Genomic DNA, 18,274 nt, shown 5'->3' on the forward strand with positions numbered 1-18,274 from the left:
TGTGCCCTGGCCTTCCGACAATAAAAAAAAAGTTAAGAAAATTGTGATGTCTGGTTTGCTTAATATAAAGGAATTTGAAATGATTCATTCTTTTACTTTTGATACTTATGTATTTTTAAAACGAAATACTTTTAGACTTTTACTCAAGTAGTATTTTACTGGCTGACTTTCACTTGAGTCATTTTCTTTACTTTTACTCAATAATGACAATTTAGCACTTTTTTCCAAAGAAGCCAGATTTAGATATGGCATATAATGTAAGAATTCCATTTCACATCATGCTGAGCCTGTTCATATAAATAATTTATTATAATTTACTGGTTATTCGCGGTTATTCATACTCGGAAAATGGAGTAGGTTTGGCCGGGAAATCTCGGTAACCCAGTTCCTGTTATTCAACCCTAATCCATACCATCTTCAAATATGAAATAAGGCACTTTAAACTTTGAGAGGATGTTTGAAGAGAAAGGGAGGGAGGAAGGCAGAGGGCGACAGTGCGCGCACGTGAGAGAGAGCCGTTTCATTTGTGGCGAGAGAGTGGATGATATTCTTTGCTATAGAGAATAAGATGGAAATGGGTAAGACGCTTTATAGTCTATTTTTTTCTACCCTTATGATCTCTGCACCGGGTGCTTTAACTTTTCACTCAGACTGATGCTTCATTTGTAGAGTTTCATGACAAACATGCAATTCTTAATGTCATCTCGATTTTTGTCAATTGCTTTTTACTCATACTTTTTTAGAAGCTCCTATGCATTAGAATTGTTGCATTATGTGTGAATAGAGAACATATGAGGGCTAAGTCATGTACTAAATGTCTTCAATAAATCTAATGACTTTCCTTGTTGAAAGTCATACCTGGTCATTGTAGGAGGGAAATTAATGAAATCTGGGGTAACAAATTACCACAATGTAACCTTCTCTTTTTCCCCATTCCATTGGGACATTTCTTGTGAATAATTTATCCAAATAAACAAATAGATATTTAAGGCTTATCTATAGCAGTGCAGTAGAAGTGTGCAAGGTTGCACAAAATATACACCATTTTGCAAGATACTGACTTCCCTTGCAAATAACTTTCAGATAACATCTGTTTCAAATAATCTCTTATAGAAAAGTCTACTAATCAGCACTATATTTAAGATTACAATGTGTCAGAGCCTAAAAGGCAATTGGTAATATTTATTTCTAATTTCAGAAAACTCTACCATGGTATATTCTGATGTGACAACTGGGATGGACATAATATCTCTGGTTGTCTACTGTGTGGCGTTTGTGCTTGGCCCCACTGGCAACGGCTTGGTGATCTACGTGACGAGCTGCAGGATAAAGAAGAATGTCAACTCTGTTTGGTTCCTCAACCTAGCCTTGGCGGACTTCCTCTTCACTTCCTTTCTGCTCCTCTATATCATCTACATTGCCCGTGGTTATGATTGGCCTTTCGGAGACATCCTTTGCAAGTTAAACAGCATGGTGACTATGCTCAACATGTTCGCCAGCATCTTCCTCCTGGCGGCCATCAGTCTGCACCGCTGCCTGTCCACGTGGGTGGTTGTGTGGGCCCATAACAAGTGCACGCCAGGCAGGGCTGAGGTCATCTGTGTGGGGATCTGGTTAGCCTCATTGGTCTGTAGCCTCCCATTCACCATCTTTCGGAAGATCATACACCATGATAATAGGACAATGTGCAGTTATTCAAATCCCCATTCTTCCACCTACAGGAACTTGGTTGTGTTCCGCTTTCTGCTGGGCTTTCTCATCCCATTCCTGGTCATCATAGGCTCTTACATTGCCATATGGATACGCGCCAGGCGCCTTCAGAAAGGAAGAACGCACAGGTCCCTCCGGATCATAGTCTCCGTTGTCCTGGCCTTCTTCATCTGCTGGATGCCCTTTCACGTCTTCCAGTTTCTGGACATCATGGAAGAAGACAACCAAGGCCTCAAGCCGGTCGTGCATATAGGGACTCCCCTGTCTGCTAGCCTGGCCTTCCTCAACAGCTGCCTGAACCCCATCCTGTACGTCTTCATGTGTGACGAGTTCCAGAAGAAGCTGCGTCAGTCCGTGCTGCTCGTATTCGAGAATGCTTTTGCAGAGGACCACGGGATGAACTTTGTGTCATCAACGCGCTCCCTGAGCTCCCATCTCTCCCGGATCTCCCGTAAGTCTGAGTCTCTGGCTCCAGGAGAAGGAGGACATTTACACCTCACTGGTGACCAGTCTGATAGTAAAGTGTAAACTGAGGTGTGAGATGGGAGACATCTGCAAAAGACAGGGCTAGTACATCTGTATTACAGAGTAATTTGACTGTAGCTGTTGTCATTGTGGTTTTCATGATGGCAATGAAATCAAATGTATTTTATAAAGCCCTTTTTACATCAGTAGTTGTCACAAATTGCTTTACAGACACCCAGCCTAAAACCTCAAAGAGCAAGCAAAGCAGATGCAGTTACCAGATTTAACTTCTGTTATAGTGATGTATGTTGAAGTTATGGAGACCTTATTTTGATGTTATGTTGACATTATGGGGATGTTATGTTGACATTATGGGGAAATTCTCACACACAAATAGACAATAACATTCCTAAACCTCTAATTTCAAATTCTTACAAGACTGTTCGACCAGACAGATCAATTTTGGTATCAAAAATAACAAAAAACCTCTTAAGGTAATTTATTAATTTATATTTTGCTTGTAGCTAATATAAGAGTTGACTCCTGAAAGGACTCTTTGAAATCTGACCAAAGAAAAACACTTACAAATGTTTTACTTCAGACAACATTCCTTTTGTGATCCAAAACAAACAGAACATTTATTGCCTGTATGTGATAGATATCTTGGACCCATTTCTTCCATGTGGACTGTGTTTCTGACCTGCAAATGACAAGATCCTTCTGAAAAACCCTCTCCCAAAATAACTGCTGTGGAGAAATCCTTTGTGGAGAAATTACATTTCAGAAATCAATCAATTGTAAAAACAGCACTGGCAGATATATTATAGCGATGAATAAATTACAATAGCTCTTTACAACTTTTTTTTTTTTTTTTTTACAGTTTACTTAAAATTTTAGATGCGTGAGAGACTTTTCTTTTGAATGTTTAAACAAAAAAAAGATTCATAAGAGCACTGCTTGTCTGGGAAACTGGTGATCCTAAAATACTAATATTTACCACTGGAAGCCTGGAATTAATTAAGTATTAAGTATTCCGGAATTTAGACAAATGTTGCACACTACTCAACCTGTTTACAAACTTTTCATGACACATTGTTGTGTCAGACAACAGACTATATAATGCATTACCAGATATTCTGTAATATGACAAAAAACATGTAATAATTATTTAAACAGATGAACTTGGGCCCACCAGAAGCATCAACTTACTGAAAGTATTGCTACATTTTTTCAAAACGAGAACTTTGGGTCCCTAATTGTGGCAGTTTATGGTAGAAATGACCTCCATGAGGCTCCTCTGACATTGTCACACGTAATGTCCTCCTTGGGGAGAGGACTAGTGCAGCGTCCTGGGGTAGATGACTTGCTCGTGGCTCCTACCTGCTCTATTCTTTTCTCCTCCCTCTGCTGTGGGATACTGCCTGGGGGATTCCCAGCTAGCGGTCGTACATCTCCTTCATCTCTTTCAGGATCTTGATGCTCTCGCTATACCTCAGCTGATTCTTGTTGGACGCTTCTTTCCATCTGAAAACAGTTAATAAGATTGATCGCAGCTAGATAAACAATGTTTACTGACAGAATTTGTATCAACTTTTTTTCCAATCAAGATTAAATTTGGTTTAATAGTTGATATTCGACTCCACAATCTATCCATGTCAACAAAGTTATCTTTTGTGAATATTTAGATGCCTTGGACTTACTTTTGCCTGATCTTTTTCCAGCGTTCTATGTGGTTGTATATGAGGGGACCAGACACAAGAGCTGTATCTGTAGACTGGTGACAAAGAGACAGATTGAAGCAATCCACCGTTTTACTGTGGCAAATATGAAAATGATGGCTAGGCGTAGCAGATGTTATACAGTACCTTGCTGACAATAGGCTTTTCTGTGGATGGGATCCTCAGATTGACAGGATCTCCAGAAGGGTTAAGAGGACAGGAGGTGGGCGGAGGGAGGCGATACACATTCTGTCCCTTACCATTGAGCATGTCTGCAGCCTGGCAAGATGCAGGTGAAGTGAGAAAACAAATAATGGACAGAGAGCACTAATGAAAAATATATATTTATGCCCACATTGTGGGCATCTTTGTCCTGCTTTTTGGTTGTGAGCTTACCTCCTCTTCCCCCATGCTGTGTGGGGGGCTTGGGGATGCAGCTCTCTCTCTGACTGCCGGGTTGTTCCTCATCCAGGCCCGGCAAATGGGGTAAAGTGGGGTACTGGTAGTGTACTGGGCCAGGTCCACACTGCGGTCAAACAACTTGATAATGTAGGCATCTAGCAGAGAGGGAGGAGAACAAATGATTGTATATGTAGGTGAATATCTAGAGCTTGAAGGGTAGAGTCAGTGAGTGAGAGAGAAAGGTTTTTAAAAGTCAAATGATCTGTGTTTGGCAGGGGATTGACATCTGCACCGGACTTACTTTGTTTATGTTGGTTACTCTCCGTTAAGCTATCATCCATCTCTTTCCGTTTCTTCCTCCGGTGCTGTGGGAACCGTGATGATGGCCTATGACATTAACGACGAGGGAAAGGTAACAGGTCAAGGCCTTTCAGTGTCTAACAGTCACAGTCAGATGTGTTTAAAAAAAAAACTCAAATAAGGCTTACCGCTTCCCAGCAGAAGATGGAGACACATCCCTATGGAAGAAACAGGCAATCGGAATTACTACAGAAGTAGTGGAACCACAATAGGCTATTGAGTGAGTCTAAATAGCATACTTCGTTTAATATAAAAAGTTGGAATACCAGAGGAAGAAAATAAATGTTAAGGCCATACTTGCTCAGAGAGTCTTCTGCCATCTTTGTCTCATCTTCATTTTGCTCCCTGGAAAAACAGCAAAACCAACATTTCCCATCACCTAGGCTTGATTAGATAGTGCACAGCCAATGAAAGGTACCTGAAGCTGTAAGTTTCAGTGTCAAGCCAGTTAATGTACTGTATCTTTCCAAATAAAATAAAAACACCAACCTCTCACTGTCACTCTTCTCTACCAGCCCCTGTAATACTGCATCCAGTCGGCTGCGTGCACCACTCTCCTCTGCATCTGACAAAAATAAATAAACAGTCGACTTTACTTAGGAGAGATGTAATAATTCCAGTAGCTAGTGTTAAATCCCACTGATTCGTCAGAATTGGTTTTTGGTTTTGAAATGTTCACGCGCTCACCTGGCTTCTCAGTCTTAATCTTGACGTGATGCATAATCAGTCTACCCCTTTCACACCGACATTCAGAAATCCCCAAAACAAAATATAAAATACAAGTTAGTTGGTAGCTAGCTACAACGACAAGCTTGCTAAAAAGTTTATGTACAGGGAAACACTGATGCAAAATATGTAGCTAGATATTAAATGACCCAAGAGGACTGTTGTTGTGCCTGGATGCCGTAGCTAGCTAAAGTAGCTAGTCAACGCAAATTGAAGCAGTCTTTTTTTGAGTAAGCGTGTGAGACGCATTATTGGAATTATGTCTATTTGATACATAACTTTTCATCAGCAGAAAATTATTGTACAATTAATGTCCAAATGCCACGTATCTATACATAGAACATAGTTTTGTTACCCTCCAACAACTAACTAGCTGCCTGGTTGGTTACCTCGGTGGTCGGATTTGTTTCAGTGGACTTTCCTCTTCCGCGCGCAGGTCGTTTCCTTTCTGCTGGTTGGACAATGTGGAGTCGACTATCATTGGTTCAAATCAATGTCTGTCACTTACCAACTTTTTCTAGATTGGCCAGAATCGATCGTTGACGATAATGATGTTCTCGGTAAAGATAAACTCAAGATTATTGAATCTGTCGAATGGGTGAATAAAAAGTTATCCTGCGAGGAATGTACCATTTAGAAAAGTAGAACTAATTGTCTAGACTATGCATATGATTTTACTAATCTAACTATTTTATTTCGCCGTTTGGTTGCCCGGTAACTGACAAAAGCCCAAACCGGATGAAAACCCGGAAGGCGCACTATGTTTTCCTTTCATTGAATCAACCCACCCAGGCAGTGATCAAATCGAGATGCTCAAGTAACATTTACATGGAAAGTACGTGCTTTAAAAAAATTATTTAATACGTCATCGATGTCAGTGGTCTGGCCTTTCTAAATTAACAAAAACTGTTTTCAACTGCAATGTTGTTAGCTTGTTACAGGGATAACTTTTTTTTGCAGTGCCAGCTAATTAGCTAGTTGTCTCTTTTCACTCTCTTGTTAAATCAAATGCGTGTGTGCTAGGTATTTACCTGACACACACTTTAACACTGTCTCATCCTATGATTATAGCTAAGAGTTGTCTACATGTGGGCTATAACACTTCGTTGCCCAGTGTGTGAGTTGGTGCCGGTGGTACTGTCAACATGAAAGCCAGGTGAGACGTGGAACCAGTAATTAGGAATGCAGAGCTACCCTTTTCAAACCAGAACGATATGTTTTTACCACAATGAAAATTGTCACCTTTTGTTTCTCTTGCTCTCTTAGTGGTGCTGCTCTGTTCACAAGGAAGAATCCCTTCCCGCCAGACCCACCTCTGGGAAAAACCCATTACAACCCTTCACGCACCAAGAAGCTTCCAAAGCAGCAGAGAAAAACCGTAAATACTGGACTTCAGGGGCTGTCAGGGTCTTTTCCAAATATACATGCTTCAATACAGTAAATAAATGTATTGTCATTACATCAAACTTGTGTTTTTTTCCTGGTTTGTCTTAGACCCTGAGCCCTGTTCACCTTGCCCAGCTGTCCAGCCCTCTTCTCCAGACACACTCACTGAGCCCAGAGGACCAGTGCTTCCTTGGGGCAGCCAACCACTTTGTCCTCTGTTCTCCTCCTGCCACAGAGGCCCAGCCTAGTTTCTTAGAGTCCTGGCCCTCCACTGACCTTGGGTCCTCCCCGGCCAACACTGACGCCTCCCCGAACACAGACACACTGACACGGGACCCAACATCGGGAAAGTCCCTGGTCTCCACTGGGGGAGGAGAGCAGGAAGATTCAGTGTTGGCAAAGTATGCTTAATACTATTTCTAAAATTACATGATGGTAATTTGATTTATTTGTGACATGTCATACAGCATTTGTGATCCTTATGTATGTCTTCATTATAGTGTGTATCATGATATCCACAATAAGCTTGCAGGTGATGAGTTCATAAGATTTTTTTTATTGATTTATGGTGTTATGCCCTTTACTTGTCTCATTAGTAACTACAATAATTCCTTTTCCAGGTACATTGAACGCTTTCGTCACGGAAGGCCACAGAGTCGAGAGGTGCGTCAGCAGATGTCGGCAATGGTGGGAGAGGGCCAGCAGCCTTTCTGGTGGCTGTCCTCCTCCCCTCTACCCTCCAGTTCTACACCCACTCAAACCACTGACATAGGTACTTCACTTGGATCATTCATTGTTCTTTTCATCTCATTGAAACTCACTAAAAGTTTTGCTGGCTCTATACATTTTGTTCAGTTTTGCACTGATTCAAAATTCAATCTATACACTGGATGAATATGTACAGCAGTAGCTATATTAGTGAGATATATCAAGAATCAAGTATTTCAATAAATATGCTGTGTGTATAAACAGTAAAATACAATGTCTTCTCATTCATTTATTTCTTTATGTACACAGGCCTTTCCCTTAGAAAAGACTCAGCCACCACCCTCAGTCCAGTTGGGCAGTTTCGGCATGGCACCACCCTCTCCCCATGCAGGGGACTCCTTGATCTTAGTGCCATGGTGAGTACATCATCGTCGTGTTCATGCTCCGTTTTGGTAAGATTATTTTTGAGATGGTGAGATATATTGGTATTAGACAGGTGAATGTAATTCTGTCAAATGTGCAAGAGCCAGAATGGCTGAGATGTATTAGAAGACTCCCCATGCAAGGTGCTGCTCCGCAATAATATTTGCATACCAACACCAGACGACATGTTCTGCCCAACCACTGTGTTTATATGAACTAGTTAGAAGCTGTTCCCTTTGATTATGCAACTGTGTTTGGTGCCTTCGTTAATACCCCTTCTGGTCAAAACACCGCTCCATATCCAGCTTGCTGCATATCCCTGAGGGAATGAGCTAAACTCTATGCAACTGACGTGAGCTTTTATAGAACTGATCCATAAAGCGTGTTCAAAACAGAACCCGCTGAGGGCTCAGTTACACAACATTGTGAATGTTCTAGAATGTTGGTGATAGAAATGGTGACGGGAGATGATGCCTCTGGTGCACTCACTGGCCTCTTTCTTTCTGATCCCCTGGCAGGGCCTGTCAGACTCCTCTCACGGTGACCTTGGAGACTCCGAGATACTGCATCTGCAGGAGAAGGCCAGTAGACTGCTTCACAGAAGGTAGATGGAATGGAATACACTGAGCAGGGTTGGGGGCAATTAAATGTAATTTAGTCAGTTGCAATGAGGAGAATTGGATTAGTCTTACAAAAACTAAATGTTATGTTTTCAGTGAGCACTCACTCAGTAGTGGATCTATTCCCATCAGCTCTGAGGGCCTGGGCTGCTCCAATTTTTCCTCTCCTGTGAGCGTAGATGAGCCAGTCCGAAGGCCTATAGTTACCAGTCTTATCGACTCAACCACTGGTGAGCCTTGGGGTTGGGAAGTTCAAAACATCTGATTTGCATGAATTTTCCCTTGTCTCAACCACATGATATTACTTTTTCAAACTCCCAGAGCCACTCTTATTCTGTGCTCTTGCCACGTACCTCATTTCTCATGGTCACGATTTAGTTTCCTTTTGCAACTTTCTTTATTCTCACTTTATCTGAATACACATATTGCAGTAACTCTTCTTGTGCAACCGCTTCCTCAAGTTGTGGGGAACCTAAGCTCAGCAGACCTCTATGCTGGAACCGTGTCCAAACCGTCTGTGGTTGGTCCCCCGGACCCCCGCACACGCCCAGAGGAGGACATCCTGTTTCAGTGGCGTCTGAGGAGAAAGATGGAGCAGGCCAGTCAGTGGGTTCAGTCAAACCCACAGCAGGGTTACACCCTTCATCAGCACTCTGTGAGCTGTCAGGCTCACAAGGTACTTACCCCCTTGTCTACTACACCTGCTATTTGAAAAAGGTTTTGAAGTCTCTTTGAAATGTCTGCCATTATGTGGTAGTATTTTCCAATGCATTTAGCAAATCACAGATCATATGATTTGATTTGTTCCCCTTCGTTAGGTACAGCGGAATCCTCTCCCTGCCTATTCTTCTCATAGAGTTGCCCCCTTCCTCCCCATCACCAGCCCCACCGTCTCTAAGTTGCAGACGGATGCCCCTGTCCGTCCCCACATGCACCTCCTCTGTGACATCCTTTCTTGTACCGCTCAGCCCCACTCCCCTCCACCCAGCCACCAGAGGAGCCCAAAGAGGAGTGAGGTCTCTGGGGCCGACCGGACCGTCAGGCAGCCCAAAGCCCAGTTCAGCTCCACAGACACCTCCACTGAGGAGCCCACTAGTAAACATGAGTCCTCTCCACCACCGCCCGCCTTGTCTGTGACCACAGAGGAAGAGTGGGCAGTTCAACAGAGAAGAACCGAGAGGACAAAAAAGGAGACACTACAGAAGGAGAGGAGTGAGAAGCGGACAGGGCCGTCCTGCAGAAAGAAGAAATTAGCCAGGTATGACCTGTATCTAAGAGGTGTGACAGTTTGACTGAATGACATGTGGCCAAGTCTGTAAACTCAATGACAATATCTCTGTAGGTGTCACGTTGGTGACAGGGACCATGCTGAGAGGCCCAGCTATGCAGATTGGAGTGTGAGCCAACACCACACCAGAGGTAAAGACCGGGTCATCCCATGGAGGGAGGAGCCCAGCAGAGACTGGGGGCAACAGGAAAGGGGGCCGGGGGTAGTGAGAGAGGGCTGCCCTGGAGATCGTGCTCCACCACCCTCTCCCATACACAGCGCCCTGGGACAGGTCAGTTAACACCGTGGGTCATCAGCATCACTGACGCTAGATGCCATTAACACATTGAAGAAAGGCTGTTATGAATTTCAGTGTTACAATAATATTCATTTACTTTATTCATTTATCCAGGTTAGTTTAATTTAAATAAAGATATTAGCTGAGTAAAGCATATTAATTTACCTTGGCAGGTAGTTTCAGAGGTACTTTTCCTGACCACGGACTCCCCGGACCCGCCCAGAACTCCTGTGTCCTCTGACTCTCCCAGATATGTGCCGCCGCAGTCCCCTGCCCCGCCTCCCAGTGCACAGCATCCACGGGAGGTTGTAGCTCAGCTGCTTCAGGAGGCTGAAGGTGAGACTGCTTGGTGCAGTGGGGACTGCTGACCTTAATTCTAGGTAGCAGAGGTGGAATAGACAGACTCTGGCCGTATAATAGTCTGTATATATAGCCTCTAGTCAAGTTCCACCGGGACTGAATCCTAACTTGAACTTTTTCCTGAATATCCCATTCCTATACATGCATTTCTTACTCTAAATAATAAGTTAGGATTTTGCCCTAAATGCTAAAGGTGTCTTTTGGGTGGCATAACAATTGAGTGATGCCATAGTCCTCTCTGTTACAGGAGTACATTGACCGTGTGGACCAGTGCCAGTTATCTATTTTCACTTCACCTTGCTGGTGTTCATGTGTACATTTCTGGCTATTTATACCTGTGTACAGTTAACATGTGCTCTAATATAACACATTATGAACTCCTGGCATAGCTTTGCTAGAAAGTAGCTAAAGTTACAACAAAAATAATCGGTAATGTAATCAAATGCTCCTAAAGTTACTTTTGTTATCTGCACAGTGACATTTTAACTGCATATATTTTCCCCCTTAAGATTCAGACGAGCAGGAGTTTAAAGATGACCCCTTACTGAAGGTCTTAAGGCAGCAGAGGAAGTGGGTGAAGGAGCAAATCGGGTAAAGAATTGGTATATGTTCCCTAGATACAGTACATCCTTCGTCATTTATTTCATTGACCTTTTACTCATTAAGATAATGAACTTAAAATGTTCTCAGAGTAATTACAGTGCCTTATGAAAGTATTAACTTTTATCCACATTTTGTGTTACAGCCTGAATTTAATATGGATTAAATTGAGATTTGTTTTTTGGTCACTAGCCTGCACAATACCCCATAGTGTCAAAGTGGAATTATGTTATTAGAAATCTTTACAAATTAAAAGCTGAAAATGTCTTGCGTCAAGTATTCAAGCCCTTTGTCATGGCAAGCCTAAATAAATTCAGGAGTAAAAATGTGCTTAACAAGTTACATAATAAATTGCATGGTTTCACTGTGCAATAAAAGTGGTTAGCATGATTTTTGAATGACTACCTCTATGTACCCCACACAAACAATTATCTTTAAGGTCCCTCAGTCGAGCAGTGAATTTCAAACACAGATTCGACCACAATGGCCAGGGAGGTTTTCCAATGCCTCGCAAAGAAGGGTACCTATTGGTAGATGGGTAAACAAAGAAGAATAGGAAAAAAGCAGACATTGAGTGTTCCTTTGAGCATTGTGAAGTTATTAATTACACTTTGGATGGTGTATCAATAAGAGTCACTACAAAGATACAGGTGTCCTTCCTAACTCAGTTGCTGGAGAGGAAGGAAACCGCTCAGGGATTTCATCATGATGCCAATGGTGACAGTTAGTTTAATGGCTGTGATAGGAAATTGCAGGGGATGGATCAACCATATTGTAGCTACTCCACAATTTTAACCTAAATGACCGAATGAAAATAAGGAAGCCTGTATAGAATAAAAATATTCCAAAACATACATCATGTTTGCAATAAGGCATTGAAGTAAAACTTCAAAAAATGTGGCAAAGCAATTCACTCTTTGTCCTTTTAGATTAACTAACTAACACCAGCAAGGTGAAGTGAAAATAGATAACTGGCACTGGTCCACACGGTCAATGTACTCCTGTAACAGAGAGGACTATGGCATCACTCAATTGTTATGCCACCCAAAAGACCCCTTTAGCATTTAGGGCAAATACAATTACATATGCAAATAAATCTAAAGAAATATCTTTAGATACAGCTCAAAGAATAAACTTAAACATTAACTCTGTAACACATTAAAGTTACAACATCCTCCCCCCCCGATGAACAATTATGTTCATCTAGATCTCTAGGCAGTATATCAACTGAATAGGTCTTCTCAACAAAGTCCCTGAAGCAGTACGAACTGAACATGATCTAACTAAGCCATCTCGGCCTGGATACAGTTCCTCAATCTTTCCTAGTTTCCAGGTTTGTCTGGGTAGGTTATCTTCTCCAATGAGTACAACGTCACCCGCTTTCAGTGGGGTGGGCTGTGGTGTGTCACAGCGGTGTGCTGACTTTAGATCCAGCAAGTAGGTCCCGGGTTTCGGCACCAAATTTTAGATTAACTAACTTCTTAGTAATGACTCGGGACGTCGGGTTTGATACGAAAGCTTATTTTAGTAAGAATACTTGTTTACGTTACATTTAACAACAATTGTTTTGGTACAGAGCAATGCAGGTAAGATGCTGTTGGAAAGTCAGCCACAATCCCCAGCACCTGCACATAATTGGCGCGTTATCACTCATTCCTCTCGCAAGGCATTCTGGGACTTGCAGTCAAAAAGCGTAATTCAACACAACCCAATACAATTACATATGCAAATAAATCTAAAGAAATATCTTTAGATACAGCTCAAAGAATAAACTTAAACATTAACTCTGTAACACATTAAAGTTACAACATGTCCTGAATACAAAGTGCTTTGTTTGGGGCAAATCCAACACGTTACTGAGTACCATTCTCCATATCTTCAAGCATAGTGGTGGCTGCATCATGTTATGAGTATGCTTGTAATTGTTAAGGACTGGGTAGTTTTTCAGGATAAAAAAACCCGTAATGGAGCAAGCAAAATCCTAGAGTGAAAACTTGGTTCGGTTGCTTTCCACCAGACACTGGGAGATTAATTAACCTGACAGTAACCTAAAACACAAGGCCAAATCTACACGAGTTGGTTACCAAGAAGACAGTGAATGTTCCTGAGTGGCCGAGTAACAATTTTGAATTAAATCTACTTGATAATCTATGGAAAGCCTTGAAAAAGTTTCTCGCAATGATCAACAACCAATTTGACAGTTTGAAACATTTTGAAAAGCATAATTGACCAATGTTACCTAATCCAGGTGTGAAAAGCTATTAGAGATTTACCCAGAAAGATTCACAGCTGTAATCACTGTCAAAGGTGCTTCTACAGGTTTCTGTATTTCATTTTCAATAAATGTGGAATAATTTCTAAAAACCTAGATGGTTGAGAATGTTTTTATTTATTTTTTATCAATTGTGAATTCAGGCTGTAACACAACAAAATGTGGAATACGTCCAGGGGTATGAATACTTTCTGAAGGCACAGCCTTATTCTAAAAAGGATTAAATAAAAAATGTTCATCAATCTACACACACTATCCCATAATGACAAATCAAAAACAGGTTTTTAGAACCGGACAATGACCCTAAGCACACAGCCAAGACAATGCAGGAGTGGCTTCAGGACAAGTCTCTGAATGTCTTTGAGTGGCCTAGCCAGAGCCCGGAATTGAACCTGTTCGAACATCTCGGGAAAGACCTGAAAATAACTGTGCGGTGACCCATCCAGCCTGAAGGAGCTTGAGAGGATCTGCAGAGAAGAATGAGAGAAACTCGCCAAATACAGGTGTGCCAAGCTTGCAGCGTCAAACCCAAGAAGACTCGAGGCTATAATCGCTGCCAAAGTACTTCAACAAAGTACTGAGTAAAGGGTCTGAATACTTTTGTGATTGAGATTTTATTTTATTTTTTGCAAACATTTCTAAAAACCTATTTTCTTTGTCATTATGGAGTATTGTGTAGGGGGGGGGGGGGGGGGGACAATTTAATCAATTTTAGAATAAGGCTGTAACGTAACAAAATGTGAAAAAAGTCAAGGAGTCTGAATACATTCTGAATACACTGTATAGTTAAATCATGTTATGCTGATTGTTTTGTCTTTGGAGTAAAATCGTACATTTTATTTTATAACATTGCAGACCCATATGATTCCTAGAGTGATATAATATTTGGCTATGCAAAGTGTTGAAGCAACCTTAGAACATGCTCTAAAAACATGTTTTTTCTTTCAGCGAGGTGGACTCGCTGTTGGATGAATTCCAGGAAGAGTGAGCACTGGTGGTGTGCACACATGGAACAAAAACAACCAATCAATTCAACAGCATTTTTATTTTTGTACAAAAATATATAGTGCATTTATTTTGAACTAATTCTCTTACAATAAATAGTTAGAAAATATACAACAACCTTACTGTTGGGTTTTGTGAACATACTTGATAATCTCGGAGTGTTAAAACATTTACTCATGACTTAGAGGGCATTAGACACTCCACACAATACAAATCAACATTTTCAATGGTTTTATATCATATTTACAATGAACGGTTCCATAAAAACATTTTAAGATTGAGTTAAATGGGATTCTTTAGGATGAGGGATGCTTTTAAATGAGGAATCTGTCCTGTTAATATGTACAAACCTCAGCGAGAGAGCAGAGAATTTTAATGGTGTGATGGCGTAGTTAATGGGTGTTTTGGTACAGGCAGGCACCAGTTCCTTGGTGAGTGTTTGATATGTCTGTTGGAGGAGAGTGCCTGTATTTTTGTGTGTGCATAGTTTACCAAGCTACCAATTACTTCACACTGGAAGAAGTTAAGCCACAATAAAGTTACCCTTAACTACATTTTTATTTTCTTTAACTAAAATGAATTTGAAAAGAGTTCACTACATCAAACTACTTTGTGATAAATTATCATATTTAAGTTTGAAATGTCAGACTACAAATTGCAAGAACAGTTCACTCTGGAGTAAGATGTTAACAGAATGTGTAATTTAGCATACTAAACAACTATGTTTCAAGTGAGAACTAGAAAGGAGTAATACCGAAAAAGAAAGGAAATGATTGCTTACTACACCCATAATTAATTTTCTATTTGCAAAAAAAGTAGTGTAATCCCAGTAGTTAGCTACATGGCAAAAAAAGAAGTTAACTACTAAATACTACCAAGATTTGAACTGCCACCATCTACTGCAAAATGTAGTTAAATTACATGTAGTTTACTACTCCCCAACACTGGTTCCTATGGATTGTGTGTTTATTCCTAGGGTGTGTATGCTCATGATTCTGAGTGGGACAGGTGTCTGGAGTTCTCCCCCTGCAGCATAGGGGCAGATATGATGAGGAAGCTTTCAGGCGACACAGCCGACTACAGAGCCATGGAGTCCACTCCCTCTGGAATCCTGTAGCGTCGGTTGAACTATCGCGTCACCACCCCCGACCCATCCTGCAAACACACGTTTATAGTGAACACAGTCAGTGAGGAATGCTCATTTTCAGGCTAACAAGTGGTCTGGTTTCCAGCCTGGTCGGTAGTTGGTTGAAGCAGAAACGGACTGCATAGTAACCAGGCTATATTCACTGTCTGTCATCACAAACTATGGAAATGTGATTATGAATAGAGAACAACTCTTGCATAATACATGCAACACAGTAGTTGCTTACTTTTTTATCTTTGTGTTTCCCTTGGACCTACACAAAGTCTCCTGTCACCTTGACCATCAGCTCCTCTGGGTTGAAGTGTTTCACATCAACCTGAACTGTGAATCTACTGTGGTCACAACACACCTGGCAACAGGGGAAGATACCCAATATTACTACTCAAATTGACACTAGTGCTGCTCTATTACTGCTGGTTTAATCTACTTCTATGTAATTATTCATTCATTAATCAAGGCTACCTCATTGATACAGAACAAAGTCATGAAAAATGAATCTAAAAATGGTTTTATCAGTGAGAGATTAGAGCACTGCATGCATGCAGTGTAACGGGAATAAACCTACCTGTGCAGGGCCAGTGTGCTCTGTCACTGGGGTGAGCAGCTCCGACGGCGTGAATGAGTACAGCCCGAATGTCCCGTTCTGCCCGGGAAGAAGAGGCGGCAGGACCCTCTCCCATGCGATACCACTGGCTGGAAAACTGGGTGGCAGATCGAAGTCCATTTCTCGTCTGAGGTCAAAATAAAATATGCAGTGATTACTACAGCCTTTCACACCCATATGGGCCGATGATGTTACAAATATTCTAGGCCACAGAAAGAAATAGCAAATGGGAAAAATGATAGTCCAAAAAATGTAGGTCTATTCGAGAAAATATTAGCCAAATAGAAGTTGTTAAAATGAAGCAAGAAATAATTCAACCATAAAATACCCGCTGCTTCACTGCTGAGGTTCAGAAAGTGATTGATTCGTAAAGGCTACCGCGATGGTTTTTATAGTCCTTGTCAAATCTGGAATATTGCAGTAAATAATACCAAATCCGCTTGACCCTCAAAGACCTTTCAAATTGTTGGTGGGAAGGGTCACAGTGTAAAATCCCAGGGACGCAGAAGTCGTTAGCGTTTACCGTTATGAGATGCCTGCAAATCGTATTATGTTCTGACTGCCAATAGGATGGATTGCTGCGTCCGTGTATCTGACTCTGCCCTTTTCCCTGACATAAATTGTGGAAGTGCAGTTAAGGTCTGTATTTATGATACAAAGGGTTGAACCCCCCAAACAGTGCATCCGTGCCAGACAGCATGTGCCAGTAAAGGGTGATATGCCGCGTTCAAGTGTTAGTCAGAACTAGGAAACTCGTAAATGTCTGATTTGCTAACTGAATGCATACTGTAACCACGACCAGTTAGCAAGTCGGGAATTTTAGTTTCCTAGTTCCGACTACCACGTAAACGTGGCAATATTCACATGCCAGTGTATGTATGTGTGATAATAGGAATGTTTCCATCTCATGCACCTTTTTAATTAACCTAACATAGTTGTTTTCCTTGACAACTGTTGGGAGCTCTGGTGGAGCCCCTTTTGGTGATTTGGCAATTGGCATTCAACACAGCCAAAAGCGGTAATCTGAATACAGTGTTCTGCCAGGCAACAGTTCAGACTCTTCCTTCTAGGGATACACTGCATAACGGACTGGACTGCTCAATAATTGCTGTTACAGATTCCTTGAAAAGTTATTAGATATTGCAATTTTATTTTCTGACAGGCTTAAAATGATTATCCATTAGGCCTACACTGTATAAACGGTGTTTATCCCGGGTTAATAATTGGGGAATGGGGATTATTATCTTCTACCTCCCTTTATTAAACAGAGGTTGAACAAGGTCACAAACATTGTCAATGTCACACCATGTAAAGATATTTTCCCAAACACTGGAATATTAAAGATGTTACAATATTTATTTTATAGGTCTACATACTTCAGATTTTTCTGTTACATTGTTTATGTAACGATCTTTTGATCAATGTGAAGCAGGTGTTAAGCACACTAATCTTCAATCACATTGGCATATATTTGGAAAATTATTCAATATTTTTTAAATTCTGTCATTTCTAGAGATAGAAATCCCAAACAGAGGGATGAACAAATCCGTGACTAATGTTGGCCAGTCTCCCCGAGCCACTTTGTCCTGGATAGGAATGGGGGCGTATTAAAACTACCTTAGGTCATTATGACATGCAGGGTGAACATCATGTTCTACAATTACATTGACACCACATGCACAACAATGTCATATAAGCCTCCAGCATGTCACAAGTCTTAGCACCTCATCGATTGGGTATCTTATGACCATCCATCACACACATCTGATTTGGGTTTACATCCACTGCCTCTTGACCCCATTTAGAGCAGACAGTTGTGTGACTTATACAACCCTGGCACTCAATGGACATGTGTTAAGTACTGGAGCTGGTGGGATGATGTGTCTGCGATGGCATTGGTTGGTAATAGAAGTAGTCTTTGACTGAGTACCTAAAAACAGCATCAACCATGATTCTGAAGAGGAGGGGTGGTAACATTTGCTACAGAGGCATTGAGTTTCATAATAAGAGATTGGCCTAAGGCAGACCTCATTTAAGGACTTAATCATAATGCTGCAATCATAAAGTACTTTACTGGCAAATATCTCATCACTGTCTGAATTGTTTACACTGTGAGAGTACAAAGGAGTATATGAATAAATGATCTGGAATAAGTATGTTGTTATCGTGAGCAGTGTTACACAAATACTGACTTACTAAACAC

At 41.2% G+C, this 18,274-nt stretch overlaps 3 protein-coding genes and 1 pseudogene across 16 annotated transcripts; 2 read left to right on the top strand and 2 right to left on the bottom strand.

Moving 5' to 3' along the window:
• Window positions 1–459: 459 nt before the first annotated feature.
• On the top strand, window positions 460–2,379 carry si:dkey-42l23.2 (Chemokine receptor-like 1). Its single transcript, NM_001165206.2, is given in 2 exon segments — window positions 460–578; window positions 1,199–2,379. Coding segments are annotated over 2 exon segments (1,077 nt in total). The 5' UTR covers window positions 460–541; the 3' UTR covers window positions 2,239–2,379.
• Window positions 2,380–2,664: 285 nt separating this feature from the next.
• On the bottom strand, window positions 2,665–6,138 carry lin37 (lin-37 DREAM MuvB core complex component). Of its 7 annotated transcripts, none has more exons than XR_005039678.2 (11): window positions 5,771–6,138; window positions 5,343–5,389; window positions 5,145–5,220; window positions 4,953–5,000; window positions 4,784–4,813; window positions 4,597–4,682; window positions 4,290–4,450; window positions 4,041–4,172; window positions 3,876–3,949; window positions 3,556–3,699; window positions 2,665–2,875 (listed from the first exon to the last, which is right to left on the bottom strand). XR_005039678.2 is itself a non-coding variant. In XM_021581762.3 (10 exons), the coding sequence occupies exons 1-10, from the start codon at window positions 5,860–5,862 to the stop codon at window positions 3,612–3,614; spliced, it is 834 nt and encodes a 277-aa protein (XP_021437437.3). In that variant the 5' UTR covers window positions 5,863–6,104; the 3' UTR covers window positions 2,665–3,611.
• Window positions 5,877–14,431, top strand: proser3 (proline and serine rich 3). Of its 7 annotated transcripts, none has more exons than XM_021591878.3 (14): window positions 5,877–6,216; window positions 6,453–6,537; window positions 6,648–6,759; window positions 6,876–7,168; window positions 7,388–7,539; window positions 7,785–7,891; window positions 8,417–8,502; window positions 8,651–8,748; window positions 8,980–9,194; window positions 9,337–9,776; window positions 9,861–10,077; window positions 10,257–10,419; window positions 10,953–11,034; window positions 14,264–14,431. In XM_021591878.3, exons 2-14 carry the CDS (start codon window positions 6,527–6,529, stop codon window positions 14,301–14,303), a joined length of 2,016 nt encoding a protein of 671 aa, XP_021447553.3. In that variant the 5' UTR covers window positions 5,877–6,216; window positions 6,453–6,526; the 3' UTR covers window positions 14,304–14,431. The 7 variants fall into 7 exon arrangements, with proteins under 7 accessions (XP_021447553.3, XP_021447549.3, XP_090082655.1 ...); XM_021591874.3 differs by having other exon boundaries at window positions 5,881–6,216; window positions 8,615–8,748; XM_090226529.1 differs by having other exon boundaries at window positions 5,891–6,216; window positions 8,615–8,748; window positions 8,950–9,194.
• LOC149984484 (alpha-crystallin B chain-like) lies at window positions 14,339–16,695 on the bottom strand (annotated as a pseudogene). Its single transcript, XR_016493259.1, has 4 exons — window positions 16,400–16,695; window positions 16,033–16,198; window positions 15,694–15,816; window positions 14,339–15,475 (listed from the first exon to the last, which is right to left on the bottom strand). The product of XR_016493259.1 is annotated as an alpha-crystallin B chain-like (transcript).
• Window positions 16,696–18,274: the final 1,579 nt, after the last annotated feature.

The sequence above is a fragment of the Oncorhynchus mykiss genome, chromosome 3 (genome assembly GCF_057628025.1).
Source record: "Oncorhynchus mykiss isolate SJ-2025 chromosome 3, ASM5762802v1, whole genome shotgun sequence".
Lineage (NCBI taxonomy): Eukaryota > Metazoa > Chordata > Actinopteri > Salmoniformes > Salmonidae > Oncorhynchus > Oncorhynchus mykiss.

Excerpts from the sequence above, each read along its gene's own strand:
- lin37 (XM_021581762.3), bottom strand. The coding sequence starts at position 5,862 with ATGATAGTCGACTCCACATTGTCCAACCAGCAGAAAGGAAACGACCTG. Across the intron at positions 4,451-4,596 it reads GAGTAACCAACATAAACAAA|ATGCCTACATTATCAAGTTG; the intron begins GTAAGTCCGGTG and ends CCTCTCTGCTAG. Across the intron at positions 3,700-3,875 it reads TGGAAAAAGATCAGGCAAAA|ATGGAAAGAAGCGTCCAACA; the intron begins GTAAGTCCAAGG and ends AACTGTTTTCAG.
- proser3 (XM_090226529.1), top strand. Across the intron at positions 10,078-10,256 it reads TACACAGCGCCCTGGGACAG|GTAGTTTCAGAGGTACTTTT; the intron begins GTCAGTTAACAC and ends TTACCTTGGCAG. Across the intron at positions 10,420-10,952 it reads GCTGCTTCAGGAGGCTGAAG|ATTCAGACGAGCAGGAGTTT; the intron begins GTGAGACTGCTT and ends TTCCCCCTTAAG.